The following is a 27,412-nucleotide window of genomic DNA, read 5'->3' on the forward strand; positions in this document are numbered from 1 at the left end:
ATACAAGACATCACACATTGAATGGTTGTGAAAAGAGAACATATATTTTGTCCATGTACTTTAATAATCAGGCTGAATGTCCCTCATCTAAGGCATTTTGTTACAGAAGAAACACCATCTACATTTTGCAACGGTACTGTGATAGGCTATACATTATTTGGTCATATGTATATAAACATTTGAACCTTCCATTACAAGGATTGACCTTTTCATATTCACAAGGTGTTAAACATAAGTGTTAACATAATACATTGAAATTATACTCCACTGAATGTCATTAAGCAATTGTTGCATTACATGCATCAGAATAACATTGGGATTATTACAATTGCATTTAAATCAACAGAACAAGTTAAATCAACATGGGGGATTGTGCTCATGAAACTACTAGGGAAATAACAATTTTCTCCACTCTGTCAAAAGTCAAATGAACTTTTAAAATCCATTCCCTCTAGATAACCAGCCAGTGGCATTTTTATTAGTGTGAAAAGCTACAAAACAATTCTGGCCTTTACAGGTTTACAGCTACCTGATGTTCAAGTTGCATCAACACAGTACTTTAAACCGAAATATTTAACCAGCCCTTTCATACCTTTTGTCAAAGGAGCATTTCATATTCAACTGACTGTTGTAGCAATTCCAGACAGTATTCCATTTTACAAGGTACCCAAAGAACAATTAGCACTCGTACAATTTCTAATTCTGTATAAAATGAGGTATTTTCTCTCTTAGGTTGCGTTTACACAGGCAGACCAATTCTGATCTTTTTTTCTCGAATATGCCTGTCCGAACGCAGCCTATAGTGCATATCAATGTAACAGTGCAAAACCAATTACAATGACTATATGTTCAAGGACTACCTTGTACAGTATTTACCCCCCAAGCACTATAACAAGGCTTACACATCGAGACATTCCACAAACAAAATCCTTAACAATTATTTTCAAGAACATTGAAGCTATAACACAAAATATCTAGATACTGGTAAATAATGCAATGTAAATGACCTCAAAAGCAAGCTTACGCACAATACACATTTTTTTTTTTTAAGCGTGTGTGTGAGGCATCTGTGAAACATCTTGTTGCTCCCCCAAAAACCTCAAAGTAATTAGATAAAGTGGCCCTTTGAGGTTCTCATCATAATACTCAGTACTAGTTGCCTTTTGAATGTCGTTACAAATGGGTTGAGGCCATTGGGAAGGTTGACCACATTAACAAGTATAATTGGGGCTGCAGTGTGACGGTAACTTTAAAATGATGTTCATTTTACGAAAGAAACAAGAATATGGATTGTGGTCCTTCACCCATCCCCCCCCAACCTTTTACAAAATCACATACTGTAGCATACCATAAACAGGATGTACACGCACGCTTCAACATAGGTGTTTCTCTATACGTCCTCTATTCAATCAGATGACTTTTTGGGTAGTCATTGTGAATATACGCAGCAGCAGTTTAATTCACTTTCTAATAGCAGCCTTGAATTCCATTACAAATGGCAAACCTATTCTAGTGTAAAGTCAGTGAATTCCTTTGACGAGATAGGCCCGAGAGAAGCTCAGAAACCCATCGTGTTATGCCATTTCTGAGAGGGAATTATATCCATGAACATAACTAGCAATAATTATGAACAGCCTAATAATATGAAGTTGACCGAGTTAGATACCATGTGTTGAAATAATTTGTTACCGATACGTGGTTACAGATTTACATTACAACACGGTATATTAAATACTTTACAATGGTATATATGAATCATTGCTGTTGCCAAGGCAGCTAATACACAAACAATTTACAAAAGACACTCAAGGATATGTCCCTTCAGAGAAGGCCTGAGAGTATTTCTGATGTCTAGTTTTACATGTACAGATTGTCTCATTCTGGTAATACACCTGTTTCCGTTTATTCTTATAAAATATATTGTAAATGTTGTAAGGCATTTTCTATACAGAGTAAGTGTGGCCTCGTGAGGACCGTATAGACAGGCTGAGCTAACCCCGGTCCTCAAGTCCAGCCTACAGATAAGCCTTACTACCGATTAGTCAGGTAGCCTACTCCTACAAGATACAGCCAGTCGCCAGGCAAAAATAAATACTAAGTACTGGACTTGTCCTTGAAGGCTGGGGTTGTCCATTTCTGAACAATGAGAACAAAATGTAACAGCAAAAATAGGAGACCCCTTAATGAGCAGCACTGCGAGGAGTCTCCCCTATAACTGTGTGTCTAGGTCTGATGTACAACACAAGGCTTAAGTCAAGGCATCCAGCTGGAATGTGTAGATAGAAAACAGTAAATCTCTCAGGAGGCAGTACCATAGTAGGACAATGGCACAAATTACTAGCTAGCTCTGTCATAAATGTGCATTAGGTATGTACACAATGTATATCATTTTGTCTGAAAGTCAGATGTTGTAGGAGTACATGGATTCAAACATGGCTACAGTAGAAAATCCTACTTCCATAACTCAACTAGGTCATGAGGCTTCCCATATTGACAACATCTGTGTCAGCTTTTTACGGCGTGACCAACAGTTTAACTGCCGGCAAATCTGTGTGACATTGGGCACTTCAGATTATTAGTGTAGGATACTACTATTGCTCTGCCTCTGCAGCCAATAACCAGCCAAGTCTCTCAGGGACAGCATAAGAGTGAGCGACAGTAGTCAAATTAGGTGCACCGTCCTGTTTCTCCATGGTTCTGTCTGTGTGATTGTCCAGACTCTATTAGATGTGAATCATATAAAGCAAATATGAGAAATTAAATACATGGCATATCTTTCAATCCAACTGCTCATATACATCGTAACATTTTGTTGTTGTTGACGTTAAGGTTATTTCCAAGTTGAAATTAAGAGCATAAATCAATGCAGCCAAGCATATCAGCCATACATACACACTGTAGACACCAATGCCATACACACACACCAGAATTCAACACTGCCATACTCTGGTAAGGCCAATCTGGATAGGGCGAGTCTTAAATGGCAGATGAGGGTTGGTAGAGACGGAACTTACCAGAGTATGGCACTGAATTCCAGGCCTCTCAGGAAGAACAGGGATGTGGGTAGTGATAGAGAGATATACAAAAGGCTCGTCACAACAGGGTCTTACATTAATTTCTAACCTGCAAAAACAAATGAATCCCTTTCAATTTATGTATATACCAAAATAAAATAGTTCTCTAAAATACTCTCTCATACATGCATGCAAACACGCACACACACACTTAAAGTAGTAATTTGGCATCCATTAACGTGGCAAAGAGACAGGAGTGCTTAGATATTACACTCACTGATGTCACTATCACCTCATCTCTATCCCAATTAGACTCTGAACAAACTCTTGATTATCTCCAATTGGAAGGAGCTAAATCACCCCCACAAATCAATAGCTAGCAAACGAAGGTTATGTGTTTTCAGTGAAAAGTCTAACGCTCAAAAACGGAACTGAATCAAAGCAGGCATATCTACACATGTGCAGTAAAAATAAAATTAAATAGCTTAATCAACTACAATAATGAAAATGAATGAAAATGATTTCCTTGAAAAAAGTTGGTGCCATGAGAGGAGATATTTCAGATTCTGAATTCTTTCCCTCCCAATGTCCTGTTTCTGGGATTTTTCTCATTTTGCTATAAAAATCACCCCATTAACCTGAACACCAGATCACAAATATAGTGCACTGTGCGACTTGTAACAAAGTTTGGCCAACTGTACGAAAGATTAGTGGTAGCTGTCATAGCGTCCCTTCCTCAGTTGTCCGGGCCCACTGAGGGTAGAGGATGGCAGGCACCAGTGGCTTGGGAACGGCAACGCCTCACTGTCTCATCGCTCTTCAAAAAAAGGGGCTGTGCGTAGGGTGTCAGGTCAATGTGAAAAAAAATTCTGCCCCCCTCTTTCTCTTTGTCTCTCACACAAACACACAACCGTGCTCTGTTACAATAAAACACATTTGTCTTTCTCCTTGGGCTCTTTTTTGGGTTTGCGCTCCCCGGCAGAGGGCTGCTTCCCTGGGGTGGGCGTGGTTCCAGCTGCTGTTGATGATGCTGCTGCTGCTGCTGCTGATGCTGCTGCTGCTCTGTCTGCTTCGTCACTGCCCCCTGCTGGCTGCTGCACAACACAGACAGGATGGAACAGGAGAGTCAACCATAATACCTACCTGTGGCTCATTCAAGCGGATGAATAAGCAACATTATAAACTGGGTGGTTCGAGCCCTGAATGCTGATTGGCTGACAGCCGTGGTATATCAGACTGTATACCACGGGTATAACAAAACGTTTATTTTTCCTGCTCTAATTACGTTGGTAACCAGTTTATAATAGCAGTAAAGGCACCTCGGGGGTTTGTGGGACATGGCCAATATACCACGGCTAAGGGCTGTATCCAAAAGAACAGACCTGAGCCGTGCATTATAGCTTAATTACATCACAATTACATTGAACATACATTCAAACAGAACATGTATTGTGTACAACAGATTCACGTCAGCTATATATTTAATTACTATCTGACTAAGCCCCTGACTCTGCTATATCTATATAAACTGGCAACCCTTACCCTTTTCCTCATCCTCATTACTCATTTTTCCCTACGCACCTTTCTCATCATATTCCTCATTCAATTCCACTCCTTACATCTTCCCTCCCCCCTTCTCACAAGCTCCCCTCCTGCTCAGAGGGGTTGGGTTAAATGCGGAAGACACATTTCAGTTGAAGGCATTCAGTTGTACAACTGACTAGGTATCCCCCTTTCCCTCCCTCCCAGGCTCCTTCCCCGACCTGTGCTTGTGCTGCGGCAGCCTGCTCCTGCTCCTGGTAGTACTGGGAGGCTCGTCGGTCCTCCTCCTCCTGCAGCTTCTTGGCCAGCTCCAGGTCACTGATGCCCTCGGGGAGCTGCTCCCACTGCAGGTCCTGACAGTGCTGCTCCTGCTGCAGCGACAACGCCATCAGGTAGTCCTGCATACAGAGAGGAGAGGGGGTAAAGAGAGAGAGATAGAAAGAAAGAAGGAAAGAAAGAAAGGAGAGAAAGAGAATAGGACCAGGTCAATGCATTTCACATCATGGTGTTTTACCAGAGTGATGTGCCACTGCCAAGAGCTGAAGTATTTAAAAACATTTTATTTTATTTTAAGTAAGCCTAGTTGTAAGCTACAAAACACCAGCCATTTTAAAGTCAGGGCTACACACCTCTTTATTCATTCATAACCCTCATGTAGAGTGAAACCAAATATTTTCCCGAGCGCAGCATCAGACTGTCTTAATTGTCAGCTATAATATTTATTTATTTCACCTTTATTTAACCAGGTAGACAAGTTGAGAACAAGTTCTCATTTACAATTGCGACCTGGCCAAGATAAAGCAAAGCAGTTCGACACATACAACAACACAGTGTTACACATGGAGTAAAACAAACATACAGTCAATAATACAGTAGAAAAACAAGTCTATATACGATGTGAGCAAATGAGGTGAGATAAGGGAGGTAAAGGCAAAAAAAAGGCCATGGTGGCGAAGTAAATACAATATAGCAAGTAAAACACTGGAATGGTAGATTTGCAGTGGAAGAATGTGCTAAGTAGAAATAGAAATAATGGGGTGCAAAGGAGCAAAAATAAATAAATACAGTAGGGGAAGAGGTAGTTGTTTGGGCTAAATTATAGATGGGCTATGTACAGGTGCAGTATCTGTGAGCTGCTCTGACAGCTGGTGCTTAAAGCTAGTGAGGGAGATAAGTGTTTCCAGCTTCAGAGATTTTTGTAGTTCGTTCCAGTCATTGGCAGCAGAGAACTGGAAGGAGAGGCGACCAAAGGAAGAATTGGTTTTGGGGGTGACCAGAGGGATATACCTGCTGGAGCGCGTGCTACAGGTGGGTGCTGATATGGTGACCAGCGAGCTGAGATAAGGGGGGACTTTACCTAGCAGGGTCTTGTAGATGACCTGGAGCCAGTGGATTTGGCGACGAGTATGAAGCGAGGGCCAGCCAACGAAAGCGCACAGGTTGCAGTGGTGGGTAGTGTATGGGGCTTTGGTGACAAAACGGATGGCACTGTGATAGACTGCATCCAATTTATTGAGTAGGGTATTGGAGGCTATTTTGTAAATGACATCGCTGAAGTCCAGGATTGGTCGGATGGTCAGTTTTACAAGGGTATGTTTGGCAGCATGAGTGAAGGATGCTTTGTTGCGAAATAGGAAGCCAATTCTAGATTTAACTTTGTATTGGAGATGTTTGATGTGAGTCTGGAAGGAGAGTTCACAGTCTAACCAGACTGTGAACTGTAATTAAAGTGATGTACTGTAATTTGTAGTTATATGACCTCTCAAGCATAATAGTGTCTGGGTGGATGAGAGCTTGAGCAGAGATGATCCCTCCCTCTCTCTCTGTACTGGGTGAGGGTGGTGAATATGGACCCTGGCAGATGGACAAGCTGCTGGGCAGCCCTGCCACCAGGCCTAACAGGCCAGCCAATCAGCTGTTGTCATGCATTATTAAACAGCCAATCGAAGCGCAGCGTGATGCAAAGCAGTACAGAGGGAGGTGCCACATGTCACAGTCATCTCCTGATCAGGCATTAAAACCCTGAGTGTGGGGGGGTTTAACGGGAGAGCTTTGAACATCTATTATTGAGGAACTCTTCCCCGCTACTTCTCCAGAGTAGAGCTGAGTGCAGATGGAGCAGGCAAGGAAGCCATGGGGATAACAGAGCCCAGATAGAGGGGATGGGTAATACTTGCTGTACCTTTAATACCATCCACTCTGTTTCTCTTCAGGTAAACTCTGATTGTGACTCACCCTGACCTAGTATGTTTGTAATGCTGCACTGTGACTGTGCACCTTGTTCTCCATGGTATACATCCTCTGCAAGAGATATGTGGTGCACCCAACAGTGCACCCTTGCTGTCTCTGCCTGGCCGGTTCCCCTCTTTCCACTGGGATTCTCTGCCTCTAACCCTATTACAGGGGCTGAGTCACTGGCTTGCTGGGGCTCTCTCATGCCGTCCCTGGAGGGGGTGCGTCACCTGAGTGGGTTGATTCACTGTTGTGGTCATCCTGTCTGGGTTGGCGCCCCCCCCTTGGGTTGTGCCGTGGCGGAGATCTTTGTGGGCTATACTCAGCCTTGTCTCAGGATGGTAAGTTGGTGGTTGAAGATATCCCTCTAGTGGTGTGGGGGCTGTGCTTTGGCAAAGTGGGTGGGGTTATATCCTTCCTGTTTGGCCCTGTCCGGGGGTGTCCTCGGATGGGGCCACAGTGTCTCCTGACCCCTCCTGTCTCAGCCTCCAGTATTTATGCTGCAGTAGTTTATGTGTCGGGGGGCTGGGGTCAGTTTGTTATATCTGGAGTACTTCTCCTGTCCTATTCGGTGTCCTGTGTGAATCTAAGTGTGCGTTCTCTAATTCTCTCCTTCTCTCTTTCTTTCTCTCTCTCGGAGGACCTGAGCCCTAGGACCATGCCCCAGGACTACCTGACATGATGACTCCTTGCTGTCCCCAGTCCACCTGGCCATGCTGCTGTTCCAGTTTCAACTGACCTGAGCCCTAGGACCATGCCCCAGGACTACCTGACATGATGACTCCTTGCTGTCCCCAGTCCACCTGGCCATGCTGCTGCTCCAGTTTCAACTTCCACCTGACTGTGCTGCTGCTCCAGTTTCAACTGTTCTGCCTTATTATTATTCGACCATGCTGGTCATTTATGAACATTTGAACATCTTGGCCATGTTCTGTTATAATCTCCACCCGGCACAGCCAGAAGAGGACTGGCCACCCCACATAGCCTGGTTCCTCTCTAGGTTTCTTCCTAGGTATTGGCCTTTCTAGGGAGTTTTTCCTAGCCACTGTGCTTCTACACCTGCATTGCTTGCTGTTTGGGGTTTTAGGCTGGGTTTCTGTACAGCACTTTGAGATATCAGCTGATGTACGAAGGGCTATATAAATAAATTTGATTTGATTTGATTTGAACAGTGTGAAATGGCTGCCATGATTCAGCTAGATGGGTGTTCATTGTTTATCGTTGCTCCCATTAATGAAGTGGAACTGGATCAGAGGGCCCAATTGGCGTAGCGGTCTAGTGGTCTGACCTGGTCTATCTGGTCCTGCTGTCCGCGGTACACCGTCTCTGGGTCTGACGGGGGTCGCAGGCGGAACTCAGAGTCACAGAAGTTGCCATCCCCGTCCACATTGTGCAGGCTCTCCCACACCACCTTCTCCTCCGTCAGGAAGCCCTGGTCTGTCACCAGGAGGTACAGCTGGCCCTGATCACACAAAGACACATGTTATACACTCACACACACGTCTTATCACAGCCAGAAAACACATCTACTCACTTTCACACCTTCTTATTCCTGTGGTAGATAACCTGGATAACAGGTCTGTGTGTTTGTTTAAATGAGGGGGGCTTTGGTACTGGTAAGCATTTATCTTCGGGTCATGCGTGCTACACACACACACACACACACTCACTCCCTCTCACACAGACAGGCCTGCTCCACTTCCCCTGCTATAGATAACAGGAAGAGCCTGTCCCAGCAGCAGTGATAAGGGGAGGGAGCACAAGGCGGGTGAAACCATTGTAGATAGCATTCAGACTCTAGGTGCTAAATAGGTCCCCATCACGTGTCTACCATGCTCTAAGGGGCATTTGTATTTATGCCCTCGCACCAGCCTAAGAACCCTGTGTACTGAACATTACATCACCCGGGACTGGGGTGTGGGGAGATCTATTGGGAGGGGGAGGACAGGGAGAAGGGGAACACACTAACAGTGCTCAGCTGTTAACAGATGGTTGTAAAGTCCCCATGTGTCAACAACCTACAATACATACAAAGGGGTGATCTGATCAGGAAGTTAGCAATACGTTTGAAATAAAGGTTTATCTGGGAATGATATGAATTCGGTAACATTATGCAATTCATTTATATAAACACACCTTCCACTACTAAGAGGACAAAGCAGACTTGACTTGTTTTTGTTCATAATGGATGGTGGTTTGGGGACGCTGTAGCAGAGGAAAGTAAAGAAGACCCATTCACAGTAAACAGTACTGCAAGGCCCCATTTGTCATAACCACAGGGCATGAAACAGTGGATAAAGGCTCACTCATTTGAGTGGTCATTCACCTTGAACTTGATCATGGTGCTGAAGTGGTTGTTCCTGAAGAACACACAGAGCTCTCCTTCCTGCACGGTGGACGTGAGCTCACACAGACCGGGGTACGTCAGCTGGGTGGCCGTGCTGTGCAGAAACTGCTCGGCTACAAAGCCTGCAGGTAGAGAGAGGGAGAAAGAGAGAGGGAAGGGGAGAGAGAAGGCGAGTCAGTGAGAGAGACACACACAAGACTGACAATGACCGACAGGCTGACAGAGACAAAGGCTTATGGACTGATAGAGATATAAAGTGATGTACAGACAGACAAGGATATAGACACACTGACCTATAGAATGAGAGACAGAGAGCGCAAGAGATAGAGTTGTATTGAGTGATAGTTAGAGAGAGGGTGATAATCTAAGACAAGGAGAAACTAGAAAGACAGTGGAGAAGCACTGGAGAGGTTGGGAGAAACAGACGCAGCTCTTCACCCCGCTAACTGACTCGCTCTGTCATTATTTATTTATGTGATGTTAAAATGTTTATTCTGTTCTACTGAGCCATTTACTTTGTTTGTATTCTTATCTTTTAGTCTTTCTTACTGTTGTTGCATTGTCAAGGAACCTGCAAGTAAGCATTTCGTTGGACGATGTATACCATGCGTATCCCGTATATACGACTAATAAAACTTAAACTTGATGCTAAGAGCATAAAACACTCAGCCCAGAAGAAAACGTGCCTATGACAGGAATACATCTGAACTGCCCTGGGTGAGCAATACGAGCAGCGTGAGAGAGGGAAAGGAATCGAGCTCAACTAAAGTCAGTCAGTCCACAGGAATGTTTAGGCCAGGCCTCCGTATATCTGCTCAGGGCAATAGGAGGAAATGCCGGCCTTATCAAGCAGCCTAGGATGTGTAGTCGGGGGGGGGAGGAAGAAGCAGCCCAGTCGGTCGGTCCACCCACCTTCCCCAGCCAGCTCGCTGCTGTCTGACTGTTTGCAGGAGATTATCTTCTCCACCAGCTGGTTGTAGCTGCAGTTACCCACTGCCTTCACAGTGTCGCCCATCTGGAGGGAACATAAAAGAGGAGAGGGCCTTCATCAACTGTTGTTGTGTTCTACTATTCACAGTGTCGCCCATCTGGAGGGAATATAAAAGAGGAGAGGGCCTTCATCAACTGTTGTTGTGTTCCACTATTCACAGTGTCGCCCATCTGGAGGGAACATAAAAGAGGAGAGCATTCATCCACCGTTGTTGTGTTCTATTATGCAGTGAAGAACAAGTGACGAGCGTATTGTCATGTTTTCAAAAGAAAAATACTCAAGAGGAGCTGTACACTAACCAGTCATTCTGAAGTCATTTCTTTCATAAATAATGTGTGGAGTTGGTTGATTGTCTATTTGACAAACGCCTATAGAGTACCACAGTATGAGTCATAATACCCATAAAACCTAGTGGTCAATCAGGGAAATGGTTCTAATCGTTTTTTCACCATTCATTTTTCCCCATAGGGGATTTTAGAAACGCTTCAAATAAGGGCTGTGTTTCGTGTAGGCTTATCCTGGCGTGACGCTTTGAAAACCGTGTAAATCTCTCTAGGACAAGGTGACTTTTAACAATATATTTGCCTGTATATCATAGTAATAGCTACATGGGTTTAAAGGTAGACTTATGATGTTGCCGTGAGCATTACCATAGTTACTTCCTTGAGCGCGATGCAATACTTTGCTCTCACAGTCACACAGAGTATCTGGGCATGTGCACGGGTTTGTTTCACACTGCTACAACGTGGTAGCTACAGGCCCAAAAACAGCAGAGAAGTTCAGCCTCAGGCTTCAACGTTCTGTTATTGTGGATATTGCATTTACGTCAACTCGCTCAGTCTACTTTTGAAGGGGGCTCAGAGAGGGAAGGGTTCTCACCTGCAGGTCCACCAGCCAGCCGTGGTAGAGAGGGATGTCCAGCAGGTCAAAGACAATGCACTCTGGGGTGTACTCAAAGACCCGCACCCCTGTGAACTTCACGTTGACATCCAGCCCCGTCTGCAGCTTGTGCAGCACCGCCATGGCATCACTCATATTCTGGGAGACAACAAATAGAACGTCATGTTCCTTTTCAAGGTCTTTAGCCAGGGATGTTAGTCTTTGTAGAATTTTTGTTGACTACGGCATTGAAATAGGATTTGACATTGGAAAAAATGTTGAGGACAGTGAACCAACTACTGTCACATACTACAGCAGTTTCAGCTAGAAAAACAGCAGACTCACCCACAGAAACCTGCTAGTTTGTACTCTCAGTCAAGTGTACAAACTGAACAAATCAAAAAGTGTTCAGACCAAGGAACTTCCTGTCTACTGTACTCATCACGCCCTCCTGTCGTTCGCCACTCAGACACACAAAAGGCTAACAAGACCCGTCTGTAGCAACGCACATGCCCCGCCCACCCATTGTCTTTTTCAGTCATCTATTTCCTGTGTTTGAGGGATGTGACATGCACTTGTCACCTAAATCATCCTGAATTTATTGCTTTCACTTGACTTCTGTGACTCCATCACACGTTTCCTTGTGCCTGTCGTTTTTCCCCGTTAACGTTACGACCGCGGAAATGTTTGTAATGACCTGTCAAACACACCCCGGTAGCGTCTGAAATGGAATACATAGTCTTTCAGTTGCATCTATAAGAACACTAAAGCTTCTTCAGGGATGTAACATCATTTCAACACAACACAAGAAAGAGAGGAAAGATGGGTGCACTTTTTTTGTAGAATTGAAAAAAGTTAAATTGCTACAGTTGAAATGTTGACAAATTAAATGCACTGAAATGAAAGCAACTTCTGAAAATGAACACTCGGATTAGTGATATTATGTCTGAACTCGCAAACAATTCAAAGTATGTATGGGTGTAATCTAGAGCCAAGCGTGTTGAGGGTATCCTGCTATTGGCACAATTGTTGAATTATGAAACAGAATGTGACAACAACAGTCATTAATTAGGCAGTCTAGACAGCACAGGTGAATGCAGGTAGGCCTAGACAGAGCAGGTGAGTGCAGGTAGACCCAGAGTCCTAGACAGAGGATGTGAGTGCAGGTAGACCCAGAGTCCTAGACAGAGGATGTGAGTGCAGGTAGACCTAGAGTCCTAGACAGAGGAGGTGAGTGCAGGCAGACCTAGAGTCCTAGACAGAGCAGGTGAGTGCAGGTAGACCCAGAGTCCTAGACAGAGGATGTGAGTGCAGGTAGACCTAGAGTCCTAGACAGAGCAGGTGAGTGCAGGTAGACCCAGAGTCCTAGACAGAGCAGGTGAGTGCAGGTAGTCCTAGACAGAGCAGGTGAGTGCAGGCAGACCTAGAGTCCTAGACAGAGCAGGTGAGTGCAGGTAGTCCTAGACAGAGCAGGTGAGTGCAGGTGGTCCTAGACAGAGCAGGTGAGTGCAGGCAGACCTAGAGTCCTAGACAGAGCAGGTGAGTGCAGGTAGTCCTAGACAGAGCAGGTGAGTGCAGGTAGACCTAGAGTCCTAGACAGAGCACGTGAGTGCAGGTAGACCTAGACAGAGCAGGTGAGTGCAGGTAGACCTAGAGTCCTAGACAGAGCAGGTGAGTGCAGGTAGACCTAAAGTCCTAGACAGAGGAGGTGAGTGCAGGCAGACCTAGAGTCCTAGACAGAGGAGGTGAGTGCAGGCAGACCTAGAGTCCTAGACAGAGGAGGTGAGTGCAGGCAGACCTAGAGTCCTAGACAGAGCAGGTGAGTGCAGATAGACCTAGAGTCCTAGACAGAGCAGGTGAGTGCAGGTAGACCTAGAGTCCTAGACAGAGCAGGTGAGTGATGGTAGGGTAGACAGAGCAAGTGTTTGTTGTTGCAGCCCTGTTCCACCCCTTTATGTTAATGTTTTCATTTATGCAAATACACCCATTGTATTTCTGCAAAATGTTGCACATACACATTTTCTTTATTTTAACACAAAATATAAAATAAATACCTCATACCACTATAAAATGTATGAGTACACCCCCCCCCCCCAAAAAAAAACAAACACCTGAATTCCCAACAAAATCCTTGAACGCCATTCATTATTTTTCCATGCCAGTAAAATGTTTAATTCAGTCAATCCTGATTGAAAAAAAAATCTCAAAGTTTGGAGTATCTTCATCTATTGTCCAACTGTTGCATTTATTAGAATTGTTTTTAAAACCTTTTAACAATTTTGATGATCGTCTGTGTCACAGGGAGCCTCTGCAGCTGTCCCCCCACCCCACACACGCACAGAGAGGTGAGAATGGGTGACTGTGTGTTTTCTTAATTTTCTAAGAGGATAACCTGTCAATAAGAGGGAAAATAAATCCCCAAAAGCAGGGAGATTCTCCAGCTTTCGTACTTAGCGGTGTGGCTCATTGAAAAGCCTTTCGCTGGACGATCTGTGTGTGTGTGTGTGTGTGGGGGGGGGGGGGGGGGGATTAGGACTCCTGTGGACAGTTGTGGGGAGGATTAGTATGGTCCATGTAACAGACCATGCAGCTGCTCCACTCCAAGGGCAGAGGGCTTCAGTCACATGACATCAGATGAACCCCCTGGGAGCTACTGATTAGCGCTTCACTAAGCAGGGGGGGGGGGGGGGGGCTTCATCCACTTCCACAGTGCTTTGCTGTTTACACTATATATACACAAAATTATGTGGACACCGCTTCAAATGAGTGGATTCGGCTATTTCAGCCACACATATTGCTGACAGATGTATAAAATCGAGCACAGCCATGCAATCTCCATAGACAAACATTTGCAGTAGAAAGGCCTTACTGAAGAGCTCAGTGACTTTCAACGTCATAGGATGCCACCTTTCCAACAAGTCAGTTCGTCGGATTTCTGCCCTGAAAACGTTTAGGAGCAACAACAGCTCAGACATGAAGTGGTAGGCCAAACAAGCAAGCAGAATTGTCTGTCCTCTGTTGCAACACTCACTACCGAGTTCCAAACTGCCTCTGGAAGCAACATCAGCACAAGAACTGTTCGCAGGGAGCTTCATGAAATGGCTTTCCATGGCCGAGCAGCAGTGGAAACGCATTCTCTGGAGTGATGAATAATGATTCACCATCTTCACCAGTCCGACAGTCAAATCTGGGTTTGGCGGATGCCATGAGAACTCTGCCTGCCCCAATACATAGTGCCAACTGTAAAGTTTGGTGGAGAAGGAATAATGGTCTCAATATTTTTTGGGGTCATGTAGTCCATCATTGAGACACACAGCGAGGATTCTCTGCTTTATCCTCCTTGTTTTCCTACTTGTATTCTTGAGGACAGGTGCTAAAGCTGACGTGAGTCAGCGCTGTGCATACAAAATGTGCCTACAAGCAAAAACACACACTGACAAGTGCACACACAACTGTGTGGGCACTGCGTCTCTGTCTGGTGGGTGGCGAAGCTGGCAGCACAGTAAGAGATCAGGAACGTGCTCGCCCACTGCTCCCGCTCTGCCCAACATTCTGCCTGCTCTGCACACCCACGCCCTCCTGCTGAGTGGCCAAGCCCTGCTCCTCTCGGCTCTAGCCGCTCAGACTACAGATTACGACCAGACTACATTAAATAAAGCCACCCTAACCACACTGATCATAAATGCTGTGCTGAATATGGGATCCACATAGAGCCTGTGGTATTTGCATGTGATGATGTACAATAGACAATTCCGTGGGCACTGGACAATGAAGGCCAGTATTCAATGGTTCCACTCCAGCTTTTACGGAAGAGGGAGACTGATTGGATAAACAGGCCGACCTTCCTGTCACATGTTCCACTAGCAGGCTGGGAGCCAGATCAATATTTAAGTCCCACAACCCTGTGGCAGAGCCACACACACCCACGCTCATCCGCCAGCTCAAACCAGCTGGCCTCACACACACACACACACACACACACACACACACACACACACACACGCTCTGCTTCCACTGGGGACTGGGGAGTGACTCCAGACCTCCATCCGCTGGCAAATCAGGCTGATAGGACCACGAGGCTGACTGATTGACAGACACAGGCAAGAGCTTTGCTTCAGTTTTCATGTCAAAGGCACACTGGACAGCTCCCCAGGTATTATGGAGATCTGGCACAACACTTTATTAGGTAGCCCATGTCCGTTTTTAAGTATGCATTTTAGTCTACAACTGTGCACTCTTAAAATCCACAATCATGTATATATATACAGCGACACACTCCCATCCTGCTACATTCTTTTTTAGGAGCATCTCTATCTCAATAAAATAGAATATTCTATATCATATAACCACAAAAACACTGTCAAGTGAATAGTGCTACAGCGTGCAATCTCTCAGGAGTGCCCTTTATCAGGGGAACATGACCATGACCAGTCTTTACAGAATAAACCTTCACTAAGCTCTCCAGTCTGAGTTACTGTTTAACAACAGCCAAGCAATCGCTATTTTAATCCTCATATCCTCCTCCGACAGATGATGTTGAAGCCAGAGTTTATAAATAGAACTCTGTTATGAACTCGTTCAACACTCTTCAAAATCATAAAAGGAGCTTGACTATTCAAATATGCAGCAGACAATATCAAACAAAGGCAAGAACAAGATTATATATAGATAGATATTTATTTTTCAAATGTATTATAATTTGGTTTGGCATGCACATTGGCATGCTAAAGACTCCCTAGTGACAGACAGCCTCCCTAACACTCTCTCTACACTATTTCTATTCATGGTGTGAGGCTCCTTCCGTTCCTGGTCGAGTGCTCTCCTGCCGTGTTGAGGCAGGGCTTACACAGCCAAATCTAACAGGAACCAACAACTGTTTCTGCCCCAGCTAACAGCACAGAGCCTGCCCTAAACTCCACCACATGGCATATCCTCACAAGGACACACACAGTACACACACACAGACATGCCACAGAGCCTGGTGTTCTGGACCATAGTCCAAGATTAGACCACCATAATTACAATGAGTCCAACACTATTTCATTTGAGTGTTGCTAGCTTTTTTATCTTAAATTCCCACAACGTACCAGGAGCTTGGAGATCTACGACTGTACAGCAGTCAGAACATTCTCCTCGGACAGTAATCCAGACTCTGGTATGTACACACGCACACATTACTTCTCTCCTTCCCGAGCGATGACGTCCGTGAAAAGAATAACATTCACAGATGTGCTGGTTCTTTGCCACAGCAGAGTGGAGAGGAAGAGGAGAGGAAGAGAGGCCATGCCCTTCCCACATTCCAGGCAGGCAGCAGGGATGGGAGCGTGGATGGGAGTGTGGATGAGAAAGCCATCCCTGCCAGGCCATGTGAACCACTCAGAGCCCCAGTGCTGGCCTCGATCTGAACTCAGCCATGCATGCCTGAGCACCCTCCCGCAGCGATGTGAAGAGACATGATCTGCCCCTCATGACCCGTGCTGTGCCGTAGGCCTGGCAAGACGCGGCTTATATAACCTATATAGGGGCTAAAAGCAGCTCTGGGGCAGTGGGCCGTTTTCCATATAACCATAATCATCACACCGCTTATTTTCATCTTACATAAATATACATTCATTGGCCTTTCTGGAGATTCATTCCCAATGCAAATGTTGTCCAAATGCACTGACGCAGATGCACATGACTGTATAAATACTCAGCATTACATCGTTGCCCATTAGAATATGATATATTTCTGGATAGAAGAGGACAGGAACTGCAGTCACTAAACGGCAGGCAGGGATATTTTAGGCTGGGAAGTGAGAACAAGTGAGCCCCCCTGGCGTGGTGAGAGTTAGTGTGATGCTGCGGACTTGTTTTTTGGCTGCTGCTCTGCCATCAGAGATCTAAGTGGAAGAGGGAGGTACTCAACAGCCTAAAGCCTGCCTGCCTCTCAGCCTCCTCGCTCATCCTGAATGCCTGTCTGATTCTCCAACATGAGCCACAGACAGACACAATGAGAGATGGACCGGCAGACATGCATGCGTATGATCAGTGAATAACTGCCCTTATTGATTGTGTTTAAGCAACAACGGTCCTTACCTGCTCATAGTTTAGCCGCTGGGCTTCAGAGATCTCTTTCGGCTTGGCATCGAGGATGTAGTCTCCTGCAGGGGAGCGAGAGCGAGGGAGAGCGAGGGAGAGAGGAAGCAACATCAGAAGACCTGGGGATACAGGCTAATTAAAGCAACCATAGACACACAGGGGAGCTGAGAGAGAAAATATAAGGGTAGAGCCCTACCCGCTCACCAGTGACATCACAAGGCTTACGGACCGCCTGCTTACGTCAATCCCATGTGAAGAGGTGATATTATCTACTACGTTCTGATTCCATAAGAAGTGTCTAATCCTCAGTGAGAAGCGGGATGTTGAGTGTTAAGCGCTGGCCAGCTGTTTTTCCAGGAAGGGCTCGGCCAGGCATGCAGGGTCAGTCGAGCCCTGGCCAGTGGGGAGCCGCTAGAGAGGTGTTAAGGGCTTAGTGTAGGACCTAGGAAGAGCAGCCACTGGGGCAGGCAAGGAGAGCCTTGTAAAGTCAGTCAACCACCACAGAAACTGAAAGCCCTGTGGTGCTAATCACAGTGCACCTGTCATCCACCCATTAACATCGCACCCAACTCCACCCTCCCCCTCTGAGCAACACACAGCGGCAGTGTCCAGCTGTCGAAAACATACCCTCTCGCAAGATATTTGATGTTACAAGATGATTCTGTGAGACTTATATCTGGAAACCAAAAAAAAATAGGCCTACTTTTTCCTCATAATCCAACAATTGCTTTCTTACTTTAACAAAGTGAGCCAGTGGTCAGTGTGTCTGAGAGCCGGGGAGCTACTCTGATTCAATCTCCATTTCCTCTCCTCAGACACAGGCTTCCTCAGCCCTGGCCATGAATGCACCCAGCTGAGGCCAGTCAACTGACTGACATTTCTATGCCCTGGGAAACCCCCGGCCATACCCCCCTTACCTCCCTCCGCCTGCCCCGTTCCCTGCCAGCTGACTGTAGACGGTGCCCTCCCTGCCCGGGCCTCTACTGCTGCTGTTGATGATTCTCTGGCATGCTCCACAGAGTACTAAATCCCAACATCGACCAGCAGCCTCTAATACAACATACATCTCCTTCACTTCTGCCCTTATGGGCCTCACAGTAGTTATTAATACAGCGTCTGAATCAGCCCACGTTAAATGGGTCTCTTTGTGAGCAGCACTTTTTCACAAGCAATAATTTTTTTGTCTGGGCATGAAACAGTAACTGTGCGTAATGAAGTGCAATGGTGAGGCTAGGAGACATCTGCCTGTTCCTGGACAATACACAAGATGAACGGTTTGACCAGGGCCCAAACCATTTACTATGAGCTCTCAGCCACTAGCTGGAGTAAAGACAAAGCCGTCTCCACAAACACAGAGCCGCAATTTATGGGCACTTATGAAAGAAGAGTAGAGACGACTCAGAGGCATATCTGGGATGATACGCACACACAGCCTGCATAACGCAGTTAAAGGTCGGCAATGTACAGAAGAGGGATGGCTACAACCATGAGCATTCCTCCGAGGAAATATAGCACGACACAGTCGGAAAAACAGGAGTTGCGTGAAATGAAAACGCTGTGCTTCATTACTGCTTGTCACCTGTGATTTGCAGAAGGGTCGAAGTGCTCACTGAGTCAGGGTGCTCAAAAGAGACAGGGAATGTTTTTACACTGAGAACTAGGAATCAACCATGGGTATCTGTAGGAGCAGATAAGCAAAGTGTAGAGAGGCAGACAGAGGGAGCAATCAGGTGATTCCATCAGGGGCACAATGGGGGAAGAGGGCCCTGAGTGGTTGGGAGAGGGGGTAAAGACCTCTCTGTGGCTTCTCACTGGTATTGAACATAGAGCTATGGGGTTGGAGTGAGTACTGTGTTCCATCAGACCCACACACTAGGCTACCTCTAAAATATCTAAAGATGGGCAACTATGTCGCTCAATGTGCTAATGTTTTGGGTCAGTCTGAATGGTCTCCTCTCTCAGAGTTTCATGTCAGTTGACCAGCAGGGTAGTTTACAGTTTCTTGCTTTCCTCCTCTCTTATAAAAAAGTATTTGGAGAAGGTCAAATTAGATTTGCCTGGTCATAACGTAGTCTGATAATGAAATGCACACACTGTAGATGATACTTTTTCTTCCAGCAAAATGAACCAAACTCCAATTGGAATTGAATTGCATGCATTAATCAGTCACGGACACCAAGCGCTATGGACTCAGAGGCAGATTCTGTGGGGAGGAAACATAAGGCTATCCCATTAACAGAGTTCAACAACAGACAATTACTAATTCTAAATGTTATTTTCCTAGCCCATGCATCCAAAAAAAGTAACATCTAACCAAAAGGTAACAATGTTATTGCTTACAATCATTATTACCCCTGGTACAAAACACACTAATGAGAAGTCAAGTCAACATTTGCGTTAGACCTAATGAAAAATACTTGAAGAGAAGCAGCAAACTGAGAAATCTAAAGAACATTCCCATGACTGACATCAAAAATATATTTCCTGACAATGAAGAATCATCCCTCTGTTTCCCAATCACATTTTGCTGTTATATTCTATCTTGGTAGCTAACTAACTAATCTGTCCCCCAATGAAGCACTACAGTGTAAACTGTAATTAAACCATGGTGAGAAATATCCTTACCCATAAATTAACGACAGTCTGTGTCTTGGCCCATAATGACTAATACAGATTAAATCAAAACCAGTTGAATCTGCTAATCACATGCAGAATGTAGGACAATGTAGCACAAACAGTCAGGAGTCTTTGGTACAAACTGACCTCTATACCGAACCCCCAAATGATCATATGAAAGTAAACAACTCCCATGGCATGACTAATGTGGATACATTTCAGGACTTCTGGCATCTCTCAGAACTCAGCAGCTGGTGGCTCCATTTCTCTTATAGTTAGAGTTGTTATTGACGCCTAACAGTCATTATATGATGCATTTAGCTAGAATACACTCAAAAATGGGACACTAGTCATAGCACCAGTCAAAGAATTATAGCGCTTGTAAAATTGAAGACAAACTGACCAATGCCATGAAAAGAGGGCTTGGCTATAGTGAGTGATTTTTTTTCTCTATAGCTTAGATGAGAATGCCTTTTGTAACAGGACACCCCTGGTTCTACATCATAACAGCACCCAGCTATGGAGGGAGGCAGTGGGGTCAGCGTGCCACGCATTGAGAAAGAACACAGCTCCTGTTTCCCTGACGTTAGCAGGGCTTGGTCCACAGGGATTCTTCAGTCCTCCTGGTCAATCTATACTGGACCTTACCACCTGACCTCACATGGGTATTAGCGATGTGTGGTAGAGCTGTTTGTTCATCCGCAGCCTCCCGCAATTGCTAATAACTCATCCGCAAGCGCTGATGAAAAAACAAAAGCCCTCACCCGACCCACAAACATAGAAAAAGCATTGTACAGTCTGAGATGGAAAACATTTTTGACGGGCATTTTTAGATAGCCTACCAAAATGTTGGAAATTATAAGCAGGCCTATGTTATTCAACTTGTCTATAATTAGATAGAGGCAACTTCTCTTCTGTAATTACTTCTTATCCTAGAAGACTAAATAAACCTTTGCTCACCAGAATAATGTTAGAAATCAACAGTATTAATGTTTTAATCTATACTGAACAAAAATATGTACGGTGTTGGTCCCATGTTTCATTAGCTGAAATAAAAGATCCCAGAAATGTTCCATACGCACAAAAAGCTTACTTCCCTAAAATGAGTTTATTTCCCTGTTAGTGAGAATTTCTCCCTTGCTGAGATAATCCATCCACCAGACAGGTGTGGCATATCAAGAAGCTAAAGAAACGGCATGATCATTACACAGGTGAACCTTGTGCGGGGGACAATAAAAGGCCACTCTAAAATGTACAGTTTTGTCACACAACACAATGCCACAGTGTGCAATTGGCATGCTGACTTAAGCGATATCCACCAGAGCCGTTGCCAGAGAATGTAATGTTAATTTTCTCTACCATAAGCCGCTACCAACATTGTTTTAGAGAATTTGGCAGTACGTCCAACCAGCCTCACAACCGCACACCACGTGTAACCACGCCAGCCCAGGACCTCCACATCCACGGGGCGGCAGCGTAGCCTAGTGGTTAGAGCGTTGGACTAGTAACCGGAAGGTTGCGAGTTCAAACCCCCGAGCTGACAAGGTACAAATCTGTCGTTCTGCCCTTGAACAGGCAGTTAACCCACTGTTCCCAGGCCATCATTGAAAATAAGAATGTGTTCTTAACTGACTTGCCTGGTTAAATAAAGGTAAAAAAATCTGGCTTCTTCACCTGTGGGATCATCTGAGGCCAGCCATGCGGACAGTTGATGAAACTGAGGAGTATTTATTTCTGTAATAAAGCTGTTTATGGGGAAAGACTCATTCTGATTGGCTGGGCCTGGCTCCTCTGTGGGCCTGCCCTCCCAGGCCCACCCATGGCTGCACCCCCTGCCCAGTCATGTGAAATCCATAGATTAGGGCCTAATGAATTAATTTCAATTGACCGATTTCCTTATATGAACTGTAACTCAGTAAAATCATTGAAATTGTTGCATGTGGTGTTTATATTTTTGTTCAGTATAGTTGAAATTGTTAAGGTGCGTTTTCTTTCCGCTTTCATCTCTGCTTCTCTCACACAGCAAATACGCTTAGGGACCAAGGAGAAAATTGAATAACTTTTTAAAAAACATGAACGATTTGACATGCAAAATGCCCAAATCACATCAGTTTCACCGGTTAGGGAAATTAAAAGCTGTTAAAACGACACGTGTTTGATAAGATCTCAGTTCGTCTTGGATGCATATTTTATGTGGTTTAAATAATAAGATAATCATAATAATAAGGTGATGGCTTCCATTTGTCCTATTTTACACTTTTATGATGCTGATAAAGATTATAGATGGTCCCTAACCGCACATTCATTCTCTCAAGAAATGAATAATATTTCTCCTCTTCTGTTCAACTTTCAAAATGTATATTTGGTGTATAATTTCACTGCAAGAAATGCTTAATTCTGCTATAGTTATATTAGGCGATGTGAGAGGTTATAGACCTACAGTCAGTCCAGATTTCATTTAACCCATCTGAACAGTACAGTTCCCTTGATGTGCCATTTTGAATTCCCCGTCTTGAGACTGTTGAATCATCACACATGACAGAACTGCCATCCTCCTTTTTTACTACTTTACTACATTTTCCCCAAACATCAACGCTCCATTTCACAGCTTTTCTACTATTGAATTCAACTCCGACATTGTCCTTTTTGCCTCAGTGGAACGATTTTAACTTTTTCTGCCCAAGTACCCAAATGCATTTGGCAATTGGAGTGTATTTAGGGCGCTAGTTAGGCTACACACTAACGCCAGATAGAAATAATGAAAGGAAAACCTCAATGTAGTCTATAGATATGAATTGCACAAGAATTATACATTTCTAGATTTTTTGATGCATTGTTTTCTCTTTATTCAACCCGCCGACACTTCATCCATACAATATTTTATGACCCTAAACCCAACCACCATCTGTGGGGACTCCAGGCTTATCACTAATGGGTATACAAGTCCATATGCACTCTTCTGAGGGCAGGTCCAGCAGATGGGTTACAACCAGAATGCGTACAATGACCCAGGTAGAGTATTGAATTTATTAAAGAATCTTCCAAAATACTGTAAATCCAATTCATTTATTGGGTGCGTTCGTAAATTCAACCTGGCAATCTACTCCGATTTCAAAGCACTCTAGTTTGAAAGTGTAAAGTATAATTGAGGAATTTACGAACGCACTAAACTCGGTTGTTAGGACAGTTGTAAATAAACATTGGCTAAAACTTTTTATTAAATTGTTGACAGTGACACAGATGAAGTCACTAACCCTCCTGATAACATGAAAACACTAACCAGCTCTGCTAGGGCGAGTAAAATGTTCAGAGGGAGGTGCCCTCTTATTTGTGTCTGGAAGAACCTAGCAAGCTAGCCAACTTTAGTCATTTATCTTGGGTGCTTCGCTGCGGTTCTGAACTCAGAACGCTTGGATCAACCCTACTCGTCAGTCAAAGTGTACAATCTGACAACGCTCTGAATTTACAAACGGCCCAGAGAACACTGACACTCTAGAGTGAATTTACAAACGCACCCATTGTATTCACTGGCTAAAAATTAAGTGGCGGTTTCGTTTATTTAGAAGGAAAACTCAGGTAATAATGGCATATGGGTGATTTCACAGCAGCTATGCAATTACTGTGTGCCATTGCTTAAATCATATGAAATCCATATTATATAGCAATTTATCTTAAAGCTAGGAGGCAGCAAATCCACAGTCTACTGAAGGGAGGCGAGGAAATTAGTAAAATAAGACTGAGGGGCCAGGCAGGCAGTGAGGCAGGTCCTGTGATTATTCATACAGTAATGCCTTCTCAGGCAGTGGGACATAATTACAGCCCTCCAGTACTCTATCATTAAGGTCACATTGCACTTCCCAGGCTAGTTTCTACTACAGCTCAATGCTCCACCGCACTGGTGTACTAAATGTACAGCCAGACTAGCATTTTGTGACATGGACCTTCTAGACAGGTACAAAACTAAAGAAAAATACAGTATTGTCCATTGCCTTCGAGCACTGTCAAGGTGGCTTGTATTTTTATCAGGCTTAAAATACAGGTCACAAATACAGGTCCGTAAATTTAGAGAAATACTAGAGACAGGGAATAAACTGTACACGTCACCCTCCAGGAGGACAACTAAAGAACAGGTCGCTGATTTAAATGACATTTGGGTCTTTGGTTTGGTACACAGATTCTCACTTATACTCACCAAGATATTCCATCAACTGTTCAGCAGTTATGATCTCCATCATTGGTGGCATCTTCACCTGTAATGGAACCACATACATTACTTAACAAACCAAGCAACATGACTAAAGTTAGCCAGGCCAATAGAACCTGGCTGACAGGCTTCTCCCTCCCCCATGATTATGGTTCACAGTAAATACACCCACACCTGGGAAGTGGAAAGCTGTGTTTAAAGTCACCAGAAGTGCACTGTCAGCGGTTGCACGACTGTCAGCAAACACACAGGTGTTTGAAGCAAAGAAATCTGTTTACAGTCACTTTCATGTAACCTATTTGCACAGTAGGTAGTGAGGTTTTAGGGAAGGTTTCAGACACAGAGCTGCAGTTTAAGTTGTGAAGACACATACTGAATCAGAATCTCCACTGCCTGCCAACCAACCATCACTGACAGTAATTAAACGTTATCTTTATGATGTAAATGAAACCAGAAGCTTAAAAAGGACTCAATTGGAAGCTCTCAGAGACTACTCATAAGAGAGGGACTGAGCTGCCAAGGCCGCAGCATGGGGAAAATATATACAACTGGGTCTATGGTATAATTGGTCAATGTGACCTGTCAACAAACTCGATCATAAAATTACAATAATTAAGTAAAAATAAAGATGAGTGCATATGAGTGGTATAATTTGAACTTTAACTTAAATTCTGCCCAAATGAAAGAATTTATTATAATTTAATATTTATGAATCTTCAACTTTTCATGGTATTCTATATTCTGGCAGGTGACAATAGTTTATTTTACAACTGATCATTCAATTTTTAATTTATTTTGATAATACATCAGATAGCGTAGTTATGATGACCAGCTTCATAATTACTTCTCTATTAGTAATCTAGTATTGACAAATAATAGATGTGTAAACGTTCCAAATGGCATCATGCACACCACATGTAAACTTGTCTCAGAGGTCTGGTTATGATGTCAGTCATTTACCTTCCATGCCAGCAATAGGACATTCATAATTGCCAGCAATGGGCATGGACCGTTCTCATTCTGGGTAATGATAGGTGTGTTTTCCTCCTTCCACTTGATCCACTTGATGTGGTATATGGACTGGCCAGCGCCCCGGTCCTTGGTGCACGGGATCTTAGTTCCATCAGCCCCATACTCGCTCTGTATTGTTATTGCCAACAACTTGTCCTCCACCCCTTCACTGTTGAGATAGGAACTGGGACAGGAGTTAAGGTTCGAGAAAGACTCAAGTGAGTCGACGCTCCTAGATTCTGCCGCGATGCACGGGTCACTCCCACTCGGCAAACCCTCGCATATGGTTTTGTCAATCGCAACTCCACATTTAACGTTTCCCGTATTTGTTTTGTCCGGACATAGGTGTGTCGGTTTTGCCAGCATCACTAGTTCAGCTGACTCACAACCCAACACCTCAGCTTGACCATCTGTAATCCTTGACCCCATCGAGGAGGGCTCGCCATCCGTTTTGTTGTTTACTAACTTTGAGGTGGCACCCTCGCTATTTCCTGTAGCCAGCTGCGTGCCATATCCCATCCCGTTACTCAAATGATCTCCAGATCCAGAGGACAATGTCTCCGACCAACCACTCGATTGAATGTTCTTCTCTTGCACCGGGAGAGACTCGATCATTTTTGCCATATCTAATTTTTCAACACTGGAGATAGCATTACTAGCAGTGCTAGGGGCACTACTGGAGCTAGTAGTACAACTAACCAAAGTACTGCGAGAATGATCACTAATCTTGCACGTATCGGTCGCTACCTTCATTCCGCCAACTGTTTTAATATCGCCAATTTCTCCTGCAATAGTAGCACATAGAGTACTTCCTCCAACATCTCGATGCAGGTTTGCATTTTTCTCCATTTCGATTTACACACTGTCGACAGCTTTTAGCTAGCTTAATTGCAGCTCCAGCTTCAGCCCCACAGACGCCATGACATATCTGCCAGTGACGTCACTGTAGAAGAGCCCACAGAGTTCTGGAAGAAATGCCTCTTCAGGCCAAAGAGAGGCAGTAGAGAATAACGGGAGATTTGAGTGCTGTTTTTCATCATTTGTACATTTTGTACATTTTTTAAAATCCGTTTGCAACAAATTGCACGTGCTTTCTCGTCATGGTTTCCTGTCATTTTTACGTTAATATTCATTATCCCCCACGATTAAATCGGGGAGGTGACTGTGGATCTGTCTCCATCATTTCGTTTATATGTTCATTCATACCTTAATCACATGCGATTTCTCAGAAAGCACTGGGCCGATTTGGACGACATTTGGGTGAATAATGAGTCTTGCCATAGAGAGCAGGCATTTACAAATTTACTCTGATTGGCCAGATGGTGGTTATAACAAGAGATTGAAAATGCACATTTTGAAGGTCACGCTCCTCACCCCATTTGACCTAGTCATGAAATTCGGTACAATTTGTTGCACTTAAAATGCTACTCTGTTGGCACTGAATGGCCGATCTGCATGAAACTTTATATGTGGCTTTTATGGACAAAGGTCTCTTAATGCAATATTTTCCAGACTAGTACCTAAAACAACATGGTCACTATTGACCAATAAACATTCCCCTGTGCATGGTCTGGCACATAAATGCATATACATAAATTAGTCAAGGATATTCACATTGTAACACAATTTGTTGCACATGTTGCAGACACTGTCAAGACTCAACATATGCAAACACATTCATATCGACTACACAGTGGTGCTACAATGGCACATGTTTATCTCTTGATCTGTTTGACTCAGAGCGCTGAAATGTGGCACACATGCTCAGGGATGTGAGTCTAGCTAACCCACATGATTTCTCAGACACCACCTGCCCGATTTTGAGATATTTGGGTGAATGATGTGTCTAGCCGTAGAGATCCAGCATTTACAAAATTACTCTGATTGGTCCAAGGGAGGCGCTGTAGTAATCAACTGTATGTACGTTAGTCACACGCAACCTCTCAGACACCACTGACCCGATTTGTAAGAAACTTTGGCGAATGATGCATCTTGCCATATAGAGCCGTCATTTACAATACTACATTGATTGGCCCAAGGGGGGGTGCTGCATTATTCGTGGGGGATTACATGTTTACTGTACCTCATACCTCTGCATTTTAATCTGGTACTGGTACTCCCTTCATATAACTCCATAATTGTGTATTTTATTGTCCCCCACGATGAAATTGGGGAAGGGACTGTGTGGATCTGTCTCCGTCTGATTGGCCCAATGCAGGAGTTTATAGTAATTAACTGAATTGTTAGTCACACACAATATCTCAATTGGCTCAAGGGGGGGGGGGGGGGGGGGGCACTGCATAATTCGTGGGAACGACATGTTTACCGTTGCCTTGTTAATTTATTTTCATTTTTATATGGATAGAATCCTAATGGCTGAAGTAATATTATCTTCACAAAATGTGTGTGTGTTTGTGTATGTGTGCGTGCGTGCGTGCGTGCGTGCGTGCATGCACAGGGAAGGAAGAGGTGCGTGGGTCTTCATCACCTTGTAT

General features: G+C 44.3%; 1 protein-coding gene across 1 annotated transcript; it reads right to left on the reverse strand.

The window, feature by feature from the left end:
• Positions 1-22: 22 nt before the first annotated feature.
• LOC109895384 (ubiquitin carboxyl-terminal hydrolase MINDY-2) lies at positions 23-25,838 on the reverse strand. The gene is made up of 9 exons (XM_020489031.2): positions 24,867-25,838; positions 23,895-23,952; positions 17,084-17,148; positions 11,006-11,164; positions 10,048-10,150; positions 9,115-9,257; positions 8,077-8,250; positions 4,778-4,954; positions 23-4,108 (listed from the first exon to the last, which is right to left on the reverse strand). Exons 1-9 carry the CDS (start codon positions 25,764-25,766, stop codon positions 3,935-3,937), a joined length of 1,953 nt encoding a protein of 650 aa, XP_020344620.1. The 5' UTR covers positions 25,767-25,838; the 3' UTR covers positions 23-3,934.
• Positions 25,839-27,412: the final 1,574 nt, after the last annotated feature.

The sequence above is a fragment of the Oncorhynchus kisutch genome, linkage group LG8, assembly GCF_002021735.2.
Source record: "Oncorhynchus kisutch isolate 150728-3 linkage group LG8, Okis_V2, whole genome shotgun sequence".
NCBI lineage: Eukaryota > Metazoa > Chordata > Actinopteri > Salmoniformes > Salmonidae > Oncorhynchus > Oncorhynchus kisutch.

Excerpts from the sequence above, each read along its gene's own strand:
- LOC109895384 (XM_020489031.2), bottom strand. The coding sequence starts at position 25,766 with ATGGAGAAAAATGCAAACCTGCATCGAGATGTTGGAGGAAGTACTCTA. Across the intron at positions 9,258-10,047 it reads CAGCGAGCTGGCTGGGGAAG|GCTTTGTAGCCGAGCAGTTT; the intron begins GTGGGTGGACCG and ends CTCTACCTGCAG. Across the intron at positions 4,955-8,076 it reads AGCAGGACCAGATAGACCAG|GACTACCTGATGGCGTTGTC; the intron begins GTCAGACCACTA and ends CTCTGTATGCAG.